This window comes from Canis lupus, chromosome 20, assembly GCF_003254725.2.
Source record: "Canis lupus dingo isolate Sandy chromosome 20, ASM325472v2, whole genome shotgun sequence".
Taxonomy (NCBI): Eukaryota; Metazoa; Chordata; class Mammalia; order Carnivora; family Canidae; genus Canis; species Canis lupus.
Window position 1 is genome coordinate 57,985,100 of NC_064262.1, and position 13,225 is coordinate 57,998,324.

General features: G+C 65.0%; 1 protein-coding gene across 1 annotated transcript in view; it reads left to right on the forward strand.

Moving 5' to 3' along the window:
• Positions 1-13,225, forward strand: part of SBNO2 (strawberry notch homolog 2) — a 45,199-nt gene that overhangs the window by 19,087 nt on the left and 12,887 nt on the right. Inside the window, 3 exon segments of the mRNA XM_025456674.3 lie at positions 10,533-10,694; positions 12,681-12,764; positions 13,007-13,103. Coding sequence (XP_025312459.3) covers positions 10,533-10,694; positions 12,681-12,764; positions 13,007-13,103 — 343 coding nt within the window.

Consider the following 13,225-nt stretch of genomic DNA (forward strand, 5'->3'; position numbering starts at 1 on the left):
GAATCTGACCCCAGTGCCAAGCGTGAGGTTAGACAGATGTGAGGCCAGGGTTCAGCTGGGGTGAAGGGCTCTGTGGCCCTGTTGGCCTCCATCCCCCCCTCGTGACCCCTGGGCCTGCGGGCCAAGCCAGGCAGGGCGCCAGAGGAGGCTGAGCCTCGGCCAGTGGACCCACCGCGGGCACCCTCTGTTCCTGCCTGACCAGGTGACATACCACGATGACCAGCGAAGCCATAGCCTCGAGGATGTCCCCGTCCTGGTCCTGGGACCTGACCCAGAACATGTCACCTCCTGCAGCATGTCACCTCCTGGTCGAGGCCCCACGGTGGGGTGACCCTGGGTTCCCGGGGGCCTGGTGTCCTCACCAGGTCCCCCCGAGAAGGAGGCGGGGGGAACCCCAGAGACGGGGAGACCCCGCACTGCTGACGTTGAGGACGGAGGAGGGGCTGGGGAGGGGGCGCTCCTGGAAGGCGGGGGGCAGGGGGTCTTCCTGGGGCCCGGGGGACGTAGCTCTCCATTTTGGACTTCTGAACTCCAGGACCGCAGGGTAACACGCGTGCCGTTGTGGGCCGTGACGTGTGTGGTAGCTTGTTCAGTACCCACGGGAGACTGAGGTCCCTGTGAAGCCCCGAGTGGCTCAGTCAGTGAAGCATCTGACTTCAGCTCAGGTCGGAGCCCAGAGTCCTGCTCCTCGGAGCCTGCCTGCCCCTCCCCCACTCGTGCACTCTCTCATTTGCCCTCAAGTAAATAAATCTTAAAAAAAAGGGATCCCTGGGTGGCGCAGCGGTTTGGCGCCTGCCTTTGGCCCAGGGCGCGATCCTGGAGACCCGGGATTGAATCCCACGTCGGGCTCCCGGTGCATGGAGCCTGCTTCTCCCTCTGCCTGTGTCTCTGCCTCTCTCTCTCTCTCTCTCTGTGACTATCATAAATAAATAAAAATTAAAAAAAAAAAAAATCTTAAAAAAAAAACAAACTGGAGCTGGGCTGCAGCGAGAGGTGCACACAAAGCTACAGGACAATGTACCTCTTCCTAATTGAACCCGAGCCCTGAGTTTCCTGGCAGCCAGAGCAAAAAGAGAAAGGAGATGAGCAGTGTGACTCTTGTCGCCTGCGAGGAGAAAGCTTCTCTCCCAATTTCCGTCGGGGTCAGCGCCCCTCCCCCACCTTCCCGGGGACGTGTGCCCTTGGTTCGCAGCCGCAGCTGCTCTAGCCTCCAGCCTCGGTCTGAGGGCCTGCCTTCCGTCTGATGGCACTAGGGCTGGACGGTTGAACACTGCGGGGCCTGGGGCCCTCCCTTGCTTCCACACAGGAGCCAGCTGGTGGCAGGTTGACTGTGCCCCTCTATGGGCCCAGAGGGGGTGGTTTTGTTTCTGTTTTAATTTTTATTTTTAAGTAAAGTCCACGCCCAAAGTGGGGCTTGAGCTCACGACCCTGAGATGAAGAGTCACATGCTCCACTGACTGAGCCGGCCGGGCGCCCTGGGGCTCCCGTTTTACCACTTCTGGGTGGGGCCTACATCCCGCGGGACCCCGCCGTGGGGAATGCAGAAGGTCGAGGCTAAGCCCCGCTCCGGGCAGCTCCGAGGCAGCCTGCCGGTCCCACGGACCCACTGCGGCGGCCCCCGTGTGGAGGCCGGAACATGCGCCCAGGGCTCGTCTAAAACCTCAAGGTCTCACACCCTTTTCTGTGTGTTTGAAGGTTTTTTTTTTAATTTTTTTTTTTTTTTAATTTATGATAGTTACAGAGAGAGAGAGAGAGAGAGGCAGAGACACAGGCAGAGGGAGAAGCAGGCTCCATGCACCAGGAGCCCGACGTGGGATTCGATCCCGGGTCTCCAGGATTGCGCCCTGGGCCAAAGGCAGGCGCCAAACCGCTGCGCCACCCAGGGATCCCTGTTTGAAGGTTTTTGTAACAAAATGAACTTCAGGGTAGTCGCGGTCTGTCGAGAGCGCCAGCCCCGCTCGCCCTCGGGTTTCCTGGCGCGTCGCCGTGGGGCACAGCCCTGGTCTGTCCTCACAGCGAGGACCCTGCCGCGCCGTGAGCACCAAAGCAGCCGGGTCGGCTCCGGGGCCCCTGTGTGCGAGGGGCGCTGTGTTCTCGGCGCCGTGTCCCCTCCGGGCGTCGCCTGCAGCTCGTCCCACCCGCACCCCCGCCGCAGACGGTGCTGACCCCGAGCCCCCGCCCCCTCCGCTCCTTGCCCCCTCCCCCGGCCCCCGGCCCTCGTGGTGGTGGCGATGGATTTCACCCTGCACCGGAGAGTGTGCCCTACGGTGACGGTCACTGGGCTCTGTCCTTGCTCCTGTGTGTTGGTCCCTGGGAGGGCTTCCTCAGGGAGAGCTGTCCCTTCCCTGTCCCTAGTCACGTGTTGCTGACGGCCTGGGCCACGGTCGGGTGCCGTCCTATTCCCTGCGTCTGTGTTGGCCTCGGGAGTGTTCGTCCCTGTCCCCCCTTGTAGCCGTAGGGGTGGTCCAGGCTGAGCCCATGGAGACCCCCCTCAGCCTTCACGCCACCTGCCTCCCCGAGGAAGGGCCTCTCCTGACTTGGCACCTGCGGCTCTCGCCGGTGACCCGAATAGTCGAGGGGCCCCGTGGGGACCTCCTACCCCGGGAGGGCTGGGCGTTGCTGTGGGTGCGTGGCGTTCCTTTCCTTCTTCACTCTTAAGATGTGAATTGCACATCAACTCAGTGGTTTTTAGTAAATTTGCAGGTCATGGATCCCTGGGTGGCGTAGTGGTTTAGCGCCTGCCTTTGGCTCAGGGCACGATCCTGGAGACCCGGGATCGAATCCCACGTCGGGCTCCCAGTGCATGGAGCCTGCTTCTCCCTCTGCCTATGTCTCTCTCTCTCTCTCTCTCTGTGACTATCATAAAAAAAATCTGAAGAAAAAAAAAAAAAAAAGAAAAAAAAATTTGCAGGTCATGCGAGTATTACCTCTTCCAGAATATTCCAGTAATTCCAGAATATTCCATCACCCCAAAAGGAAACCCCAGATCCACCAGCTGTCACCCCAGCCCCCAGCCCCCCGAGCCCCCTCCCCGTGCATGGACGAGCCCGTCCTGCACATGTCACACACGTGGACTCCCACCTGCGGGGCCTCCTGTGTCTGGAGCCCTCCCTGAGCGTCGGGAGCTCAGGGTCCATCCCTGGGGCGGCGTGTGGGCACCTCACTCCTGCTCGGGGGCCCAGGGATGCGCCCGTGGGTGGGGGATGTGTTCCGTTTATTGCTCCTCGCTGATGGGCACCTGGGTGGTTCCCACACTGTGGATTTTGGTGATTGTGAATTGTGCTGCTGTGAACACCCGTGAACAAGCTTCCGTGTGGACCTGTGTTCCAGGTGTGGCTGAATCTGATTGGGGGCACTGCTTGGGGACATGTTGAGGTCAGGTGCGGGGGACGACTCAGCGTTGCAGATCAGCCCTCCTCTGCGTTCTCCCCACCTGGTTATCTCTGGGGTCCTGTTGTGGGTGTGGCCGCTCTGCCCTCTCACGCTGCCTGGCACACGTGCCCTAGGAGCGGGTGCTGCCCTGAGCCCTCCTCCCAAGTCCACCTGGACCCCTAACATCCTGGCCAGGCCCTGGGGGAGCTGGGGGGAGCCTGCACACTGACATGTGTGCAGCATGCAGTCAGCGGGGCAGGCAGCGGCCCTGAAAGTCCCTCTAGGCATGCCGGGTGGGTCCTGCATCCACCCAGTACGGACACTTTCCGTCTGCCAGCCTGGGGCTTCTGGGAAGCAAGGATGAGGTCACAGCTCAGAAAAGTGCTTTGCAAACTCTCAGCAGCTCTCCGCTGAGGGGCGGGCGGCATCGACTGCTCCGCAAATGGATTTCAGCAGGGATCAGAGGTCCAGGCTCACCCCCACCAGCAGGCCCCCAGCAGTTACTGGCAGCAAGAGTGAGCAAGACGTTTCTCCTCTACGGAAGCCCCTGGCTCGGCTCACACTGAGCCGCGGCCAAGAGCCCGCCCCCAGCTCTGGCCGGGACCCCCGCCCGTGGTCTGTCCTGAAGGCCACAGGCCAGCGGAGCAGGAGCATGGCTGTCCCCAGAGGGTCTCTGCACAGACACTGGACTCCCGGAGCCAGGGGACCAGGAAGTGAGGGGCTGGGAGGCCAGGGCTGCTGCATGAACAGGCTCCTGGAGAGTGGGCCCTGCAGAAAGCCCCTGGTCGGGGTCCAGCGCCCCTCGGCTGCTACACCGTGAAGTGCTCAGGGGCAGTTTTCTGGCTGAGGCCACTGTCCCCACAGCTCTAGGCTAACAGGGCGGTTCCTTAGGGCGCCACGTGAGCTGGAGCAGCCCCCACAAAGCACCCCAAGTGGGGCTCTGGTGAACCACAGAGCAAGCCTTCACGGTTCTGGGGCCAAGGGCCCCTCCGGAGGCTCCGCCAGTTGGGGGAGGACTGGGATGAGGCAGCGGGGAGCCCCAGAACAGACTGGGGGTTCTTGGGAAGCACAGGGCAGCTGGGCCATGCCTGTCCCTCCACCCCCGGGCTGGCCACAGGACAGAGGGTCAGCCTGGGGCCAGAGAGGGCCCCGCCAGACGGCCCCACAGCTCCGAGGCAGCCAGACAGGGACGGAGCCAGTCACGTCCTCGGCTGCAGCCCTGCTTGCGCGTGTGCCTAGGTCACCGAGTGTGACTTCCCCTGGGGCCGAGCAGCCCCGCCACCTCCATCCAGGCACATAGTCACGCAGGCCTGTGACGCCAGGGGACAGGGTGGCCCGGTGGGTGCTGGCTTCCCAGTCTCGTCCAGGCCACCCTTGCCCATCAGTGAACTGTGTGGCGCTGAGATTTCGGGGACGGAAGTCAGAGGTCAGAATCCGTCTTGGCAACGTGACAGACTCTATGCCTGTTACCTCGAACGATGAGAGCTTGGTGTACGCACTGTGCGTCTTCTACTTTGGTTCCTCGTGATTGTTTTTTTTTTTTTTAATTTTTATTTATTTATAATAGAGAGAGAGAGAGAGGCAGAGACATAGGCAGAGGGAGAAGCAGGCTCCATGCACCGGGAGCCCGACGTGGGATTCGATCCCGGGTCTCCAGGATCGCGCCCTGGGCCAAAGGCAGGCGCTAAACCGCTGCGCCACCCAGGGATCCCCTGTTCCTCGTGATTGTTTTAAAACAGAGTCAAAATCCACGCTTCTGGGGTGCCTGGCTTGCTCAATCAGGAGTGTGGGACTCACGATATCGGGGTCTTGAGTTTGAGCCCCGTGTTGGGGGTAGAGGCTATTTACGAAAGAAAAAGAATGAGTGAATAAAAACTGTTACAGAAAGTAAAGGAAAATCCACCCTTGCAAGGTCAAATTCACAGGGTCGTGCACCCACCAGCCTATCCAGTTCCAGAACATTCCATCACCTCAAAGGCACCCGATCCCCATCAGTCATCCCCCGGCCCCCCCAGGCCCCTCCCTGTGCGTGGATTAGCCCGTCCTGGACGTGTCACACGCGTGGACTCGCACCCCATGGGGCCTCCTGTGTCTGGTTCCCTCCCCGAGCGTTGGGGGCTCGGGGTCCGTCCCCGGGGCGGCATCTGGGGGGGCCTCGCTCCCACTGGCGACCGAGTAACGCTCCCGCGCGTGGCTGGGCCACATCCCCCGTGGACGTGCGATGGGTTTTGTGTGACGCGCGTCTTCGTTGCCCCCCGGGCGCGTGCGCAGCCGCGGAACCGTGGGGTCGGTCGATGACTGTGTGCGGCTCTTCCAGGGACCACAGGGCCGTGTCCGAAGTGGCTGCCCCAGGTCACGGCCCCCGGCCTGGTGGGGTTCTGATGGCTCCGCGTCCTCGCGTCCTCGCGTCCTCGCCGCCACTTGTCATCGTATGTTGCGGGCAGGCCGCGTGTCCCGGGTTCTGGGGTGCGGTGCCTGGGCCCAGGGCGCTGGGCCGCCTGCTGGTACTTTCCCTTTCACAGGCAGCGCGGGCGCCGGGGCCAGGCGGGGGGTGTGCTGTCTGCGGCCTGTGAGGTGCACACAGGCGGGGGGCGGCCGGGGAGGCCTTGCTGTACCCGCGGCATTGAGGCCCGTGACCCCTCACAGGCCCTGACCAGGCCGTGGCCCCGCAGGTGGCCGTGACCCCGAGCTCGCTCCTCTCGGCCGAGGGGCGACACCGCCACACAGAACCATCCCCCGAAGCGGGGCTGCTGAACGCAGCTGTTGTTCCCGTGGGACAGGGCGCCTGGGGCCTGGTGCAAGCTCTGTGACCCCACTCGGAGCTTGAGGGCACTGCCCTGCCCGTGTCCGCTGTGTGCAGGGCCCAGGGGCCTGGGGCGGCGGGAGAGGAAGGAGCGGGGTGTCGGGACTGCCGTACCCCTTGGCAAGGTTCCAAGACAAGGAGCAGGGGGCGGGGGCAGGTTCCCACGGGGGAGGCCCGCGGGTGGGGCCGTGGCCCGGGCAGGGCCTGCTGGGGGCGCCCAGTGGGGCCCCGACACAGGCCCGGGTGGCCGCGGGTCCCTGCAGGCGGGCGGCGGGCGGCGGGCGGCGCGGGTGGGGGCCGGGGCCTGCGGTAGATTCCGCCCAGTACAGGAATCCTGGCCCTGCCGGTAATCGGCGCTTCCCAGGCAGCCATCATTTCCTGAAAGTCCGCGCCCGAGGGGAAGTAGGCGCCGCCGCTGACTAAAGCCACATGCAAATGCGGCGGGGCCGGGGCCGGGGCGGGAGCGGGGCCGCGGGATGAGGGAGCCGCCGTCGGGGACCCGGCCGCGCTCGGGCTCGGGGACGGGGACGGGGACGGGGACGCGCCGCCATGTCCCAGCTGCAGTTCTGGCTGCACTTTGCGGCCCTCAACCAGGTAAGGCCCGGCCTGCCCGCTCCCCCGCCCGCCGCCCCGCTCCACCTCCCCCTGCCCCGCTCCTCCCCCTGCTCCGCCGCCTCCGCCTCCGGCTCCGGCTCCGGCTCCGCGGGCTGGGATCGCTCGGCCGCCCGCCGCCCCCCGCCCCAGGGTGGCCGCCCCGGACGGCTGGCGGAGCCCCCCGGGGAGCAGGACGGGCGCCCTGCCCAGGGCTAGCGGACGCACCTGTGTCTGCCGGGCGCTGCTGGGGTCGGGGCGGCGCCCCCCAGGGAGGCCCAGAGGGGTCTGGGGGCAGCCCAGCCCGGCCCGCTGGTCTCTGGCTGAATTGGGGGGCACCGTTTGGCGGCTGCACCAGGTCCCACCAGGTCCTCGCTTGGTCCAGGGAACCCCAAACTCTGAGAGCTGGTGACCACGGTAGCTGACCCTGTAGCCTCCCTGGTCCCCCAAGCTGTCAGGGTGATCGCCACTCCCTGCCCCCGAGGGGCTGCAGTCCACCGAGTAGGGTGGGGGCCTGGGGTCCGAGGACGTCTCCGTGGGGTGTCCGTGGACGGTGACTGTGACTGGATCACCTTGTAGGGCTGCTGGGGCCACCGGGCATCACGTCCTGATGCAGTGGGTCGCGCGGGCCCTTCCTGCTACCCACTGCGTAAGGGAGTGGGCTGAGGGGGACCCCCGGTGACCCCCGTGAGGCCCTGCATCCCTCGGACCCAAGAGTCTGGGAGGGTCGGGGATCCGGGGAACGCGGCATCCCCAGAGTGGGTGGAACCCGTTACCTTGGAGCAGCGTCTCCCATGGGAGGAAGGGGACAGCACCGAGCCCCGCGGCCCCTTCTCACCGTAGTGCGCTGCCTGTGTCCCCACTGACCAGGCACCGATACGTCATCATCAACCAGAGGTCCCCGCGGCACCTGTGTCCCCTGCTCAGGACCCCTCATGGCACCTCTGTCCTCCGGGCTGACACGCTGTCCACCTGTCCTCGTGTGGACGCCCTGGGCATCGGGAGGAGGACTGGCCGGGTCCTGCAGGACGTCCCCAGGCCGGGCTCATCCCATGACAGCTCTGAGGGAAGAGCCCTGCTCGCGCTGCCCCGTCGGGGTCCCTGTGGACGCTGGCGCTGGTCTCCTGGCCGGGGGTGCTGTCCCCGTGGAGGACCGCCCTGAGCATCCACCTTGGCTGGTCCATTAGTCTCCTGCCCTCGTCAGGGCTACTGCCCCCCGGCTCGTAGCTGTCTCCCCCTCAGGAAGCAGGGCCGCCTCTCGGGGCCTCTGGGGGCTGCCAGCTTGATGGGCTCAGGGGCTCTTGTCGCCCTGACCAGGCTGGGTGGCGCCCTCTGGGAAGGCCACGCTCCGACGCCGCTCCATGGGGATGTTAGCAAAGACCCCTGGCCCCTGTACCCGCCCCCGCCAGCCCCAGGAGGGGGTCCCTGCCTCAGGGTGCTTCACAGGGACCGAGAGGCCCGCTTCTGTGGCCTCCCCGCCTCTGACCCCAGCCTCCCAGAAGTGGCAGAGTCCCAGGAGGTCCCAGTGGGCGGAGAGCAGGCCTCAGGGTCAGCAGGCCAGACCCCTCCTAGCACCTCGGCGCCCCCGCCCGACCCCCGGCCCCTCTGGGCGCTGGCTGCTGGGCCCCCGCGCAGGGACTGGGCACCCCAAGGAATGGCACGGTGGCCTCTGGCCTCTCGGGTCGCTGTGGCCTCCTGCCTCCTTGTGCTGCAGACTCCTAAACCTTCCAGGCCACTGCCTGCCCGGGCGGGTCCTGCCCCCACTGGCTGCCTCCTCGCCCACACTTGCCCAGGCTGGCAGGTCCGGCCAGGGTCTTCCTCCCGTGGGTCCAGGGTGGGTGCAGCCCAGGGGCGGGAGCGAGTGGTGGCCCCTCTTGCCCCCCTATGCCGGCAGCCACCGGGGTCCAGGCACACAGCCTCACGCTACTGACGTGGCCGAGGGTGGTCTTTCCTGCGCAGGCTGAGTCGCAGCTGGGCTGTGTGACCACCCCATCCAGCACACAGATGACCGCAGCTCCTGCCCCATCCCCACCCACCCCTCCCGAGGGGCCTTGCACGACAGACCCGAGCCTGCCTGGTCCCGGGGCTGTGTGTGCTCTGGGGTCCAAACAGGCCCTCGGGAAGCTGAGTGCAATCTCCTGGAGACCCCCCCCACCAAAGAACAGGGATCTGATTCCAGCACAGAGTGATGGGAGGGGAGCTCCCTGGTGGAATGGGGTGGTCCCCAGCCCTGGCCGAGACCAGGGCCTGGTCCCACTGACCTGGGGGCTGTGCAGATGCTGCCCTCCACCCCTAGAAGCCAGCTCACCTGGAATGAGCCAGGTACAGCAGGGTGGGCTCCCGGCCCACCGGTCTCCTTCCTTCCCAGACTCCCAGACCCCACTGGCTGGCCCTGGCCGTCTCCTGCCCCACCCCGCAGTGGTTAGTGTGCCTGCGTCGCAGCCCACTGGCCCGGGCCCTCCAACGGCCCCGACAGTTGCGCAGGGCCCGGGAGCTCCTGGGGGCCCCTCCATTGCTCCTGCACGCCGGCCAACGCTCTGCTCAGGAAATGCCCCCACTGATGTGACACGTCCACGTGACTGGGGCCTCTGTCACGAGGTTGGCTTAGAAGAGCCTCATCTGGGAGGGTCTGTGGGGCTTCCCTCCCTGTGAGGAGTCGGCTGAGGGCTGTGCCCTGCCCCCGCCCCCCTGACCTGGGCCTGCCCCCTCCCCAGTTCAGGTGCTCAGGGTCTCTGTCTGTGAAACGGACACCTACTGCCCTCTCCTGGTGGCCAGTGGCACGGACGCCGCAACCCGCAGGGCCTGTGTGGGGCGCCTGCCTCGGGGCTCACTCCTGGCTGGTCCAGGAGCCGCCGGGTGTCCAGTGCTAGCCGGGTCCTCACGGGGGCTCCGTGGCCGTGGCCCTGGGGCGGGGCAGCATGGGAACACCCCTGGCATTGCAGCGATAGCCTTTATTTTTTTATTTTTTATTTTTTTAATTTATTTATGGTAGTCACAGAGAGAGAGAGACAGAGAGAGAGAGGCAGAGACATAGGCAGAGGGAGAAGCAGGCTCCATGCACCGGGAGCCCGACGTGGGATTCGATCCCGGGTCTCCAGGATCGCGCCCTGGGCCAAAGGCAGGCGCTAAACTGCTGCGCCACCCAGGGATCCCGCGATAGCCTTTAAATTTAGGTTTCTAGGGGCGCCTGGGGGGCTCAGTGGTGGAGCGTCTGTCTTGGGCTCCATTCCTGACCCCGGGGTCCTGGGATCGAGTCCTGCATCGGGCTCCCCGCAGGGAGCCTGCTTCTCCCTTGGCCCGTGTCTCTGCCTCTCTCTCTGTGTCTCTCGTGAATAAATAATTAAAACCTTTAAGTAAAAGTTTAGGTTCCTAAACTACGTGTAACCTGTACAGCAAACTTCCTCCTTGAAGGTGCGGGGCTCTCTGTGTCTGGACATGTGAGCACTAGTGTCACATGCTCCCGGTGTCACTTAATTCCAGAACATTCCATCACAAAGGCAACCCCATCCCCATCAGCTGTCACCCCTCACCCTCTCCGCAGCCCCCCTCCCAGCCCCCCCCAGCCCCCTCCCCATCCGTGGAGGAGCCCGTCCTGCACGTGTCACACACGTGGACTCCCACCCCGTGGGCCTCCTGTGTCTGGGTCCCTCCCTGAGCGTCGTGGGCTCCGGGTCTGTCCCCGGGGCGGGTGGAGGGGCCTCGCCCCTGCTGGTGGCAGGAGTGTCCATCGTGTGGCTGGGCCCTTCTCATCCTGCTCGTCTTCCAGGACTCCGCGTACCTCGACGACCTCTCCAACGCCTCCATTTTCTCCTCGTCCGTGGACTCCCTCTCAGACATCGCAGACACGCCTGACTTCCTGCCGGCTGACAGCCTCAGCCAGGTGCCCACCATCTGGGATGTGAGCACCGGCCCCTCCGCTCAAGACAAGGTCAGCTCACCCTGAGGTCTCTGCACGGGCTGCTGCCCCGGGGACCCCTCCACAGGCCGGGGGCAGATCCAGGTCGCCCACCAGTGAGGTGGTGGTTCAGGGGTCCTCGTGTTTTCTGCACGACCCAGAAAATACAGAGGCGGGGGTGGCAGGGGGCGGCTCCTGCGCTGGGCTCGTCAGCCGTCCTTCTGCGAAGGGTCCCGTCCCAGGCAGGCCCCGCTCACGGCCTCTGGGGGCTCGTCTCCACACCGTGCTCTGCAGGGCAGACGGGGTTCACCAGGGGTTCACCAGGAGACAAGCAAAGGGCAGCTTCCAGCGCTGGTTCTCCCTCTGGTGATTCTGGGCAAGGTCTGGAGGCGTTGCGGCGGGCAGGTGGGGGGTGGGTGCTCCTGGCTTTGAATGGGTGGAAGCCCATGAGCCAAAGAGCTGGCTTGGCATCTGTCAAGCTCCTGGTGCAGGACTCTGACAGGGAAGCGTGGGTGACGTGAGGCCAGATGGTGAGCAGGGTCCTCAGGCGTGCCAGGGCCGGGCAGCGGGCGCGTCGGTGAGGGACCCCCGCCCCATCCGGGCCCGGCCGGGGTTCTCTGCCCGGAGAGCAGCCCCGAGCTTTCGGGAGCCAGAAGCCTGGTTCGAGGCTCTGAAACGGCATTGGGAACGCGGAGGAGGGCCACGTGCGCCGGAGGGAGGGCAGGCTCTTCATCAGAGCCCACGGAGCCCTGCCCGGTGGCACCGCGAGCGGACGTGCTGTCTGCCCAGCCACCTGGAGCTTCCTCGGCACCTTTGGCCCCTTAGGCAGGGTCGAGTGGACAGGTCTGGGAGGCCCGGGGCCCCGCCTGGGGCCGGCAGAGGGACAGGAGGTGCCCAGGGCCGCCTGGCCTTGGGGGCGACCCAGGCCCCCTTCACAGTCGGGGCGAAGGGCCTGTGAGCGGCGCCCTGCTTGGCGGTGACCGTGAGGCGGAGGCGGCACGAAGCGGCCAGCAGGAGGGCGGCTGAAGCCTGGCGCCCACAGCCTGCTGCTGCCAGCCCGCCAGGGCCCTGACTCAGCCTTCCAGGAACCCGGGCCTGAGGCTGTTTGTTTTTGTTAACTTAAAAAAAAAGGGGCCAGGGATTTGAATATGGGTTTCTGGCTCCTAGTACTTTCATCACATTTTTTTTCCCCAAAAACTTTGGGCATGTTCTTAACCTTTGAGAACAGCTGGAGTCAGTAAAAATCAAGCGGGTTATCTTACAACCAAGCCCCTTCGGGACCCCTGTCATCCCCCAGGACCGTAACGGACCCTGGAGCTCCACATGTGCCCAGCAGTGAGCTCCTAGTGCTTGCGGTCACCGGTCTTGGGAGGAGGCGGGGCCTGGAAGGGATTTCTTCATTTATTTTTCTTTTCCTTATTTATTTAGATTTCATTTCTATTTTGTTTTTCACATTCACGGTTTTCAGGACAGCCGCATGACCTATGTGATTTTTATCTTAAGGGGAAGCCTGTTTTGGAATTGCCGACCCTGGTCGGGCCCCTGCTGTGTCCCCACTGTGTCCTGGGGCAGAGCAGTAACCCCCGCCCCCCCAGCCTCAGTGCACTGGACAAGGGTGTGGTCACTCCCTGAGGGTGGCTAGGTCGAGGGCCAGGGGTGACAGGGTCCCCGAGGGTTTGGGTCTCCTGGCCTGGTCCATCTGTGGGCTCTGACCCCAGGTGGGCCTCATGCCCCCAGGTACCCGCTTTGTGCACCAGGTTCTTGGGTCTCCTTGGACCAGCCTCAGGTGCTCTGTCTCCCTAGGCCGTGACTGTGGTCTGGGACGTGGGACGTGTCTTTCCTTCATTTCTCTGCGTGATGGGGGTTGTAGCCCGTTGCTCCAACCAGCTGGCAGGCCGTGGGAGGGAGGCAGGCAGCTGGCGGGGGTGGGGGGGCATGCAGACAGTGCAAGAAGGGGGGCCAGGCTGGGGGCGCCATGCAGGCGCTTCCTCCCCACATCTCGTCCGCTCTCCCCTCTAGCTGCTCCTGCCCAATGGGCCGTGGACGGGCCTCGAGGACCCTGTGTCCTCCCTTTCCAGCACCCCACTTCTTGTCAGCTACCAGGTAGGCTGGGCCCCTCCGCAGCGCTGCCTGCCCCTGGCAGATGCTCAGAAGCACCTGTTTAGAAGATGGGTCTGTCCATCCTACAGATGAGGAAACAGGCCCTGGGGACGCAGCACACTGGGGTCGGGAGGGCCACTCCCCAGCCCTGTTCACTGCGCAGGCGGCGCCCTGGGGGAAGGCCGGCCGGGCCGGGCAGGACAGGCCCATCCAGCCCTGGCTACAGCTCTGGCACTAACCTTCAGTCTCAGAGTCAGCCTGAGGAAGAAGATGAGGCAGAGGAAGACGAAGGAGAGGAGCTGGGCCACACAGAGACCTACGCAGACTACGTGCCGTCCAAATGTGAGTGCCCGCGGCACCGCCAGGCCCACATGGCCCCAGTGGGCTCCAGCCATAGGCAGGGGCAGGGCTGGAGGTTGCCAGCTGGCTCCTGGGTTTCTGGAGGGGGGAAGGCTCGGGAGCTG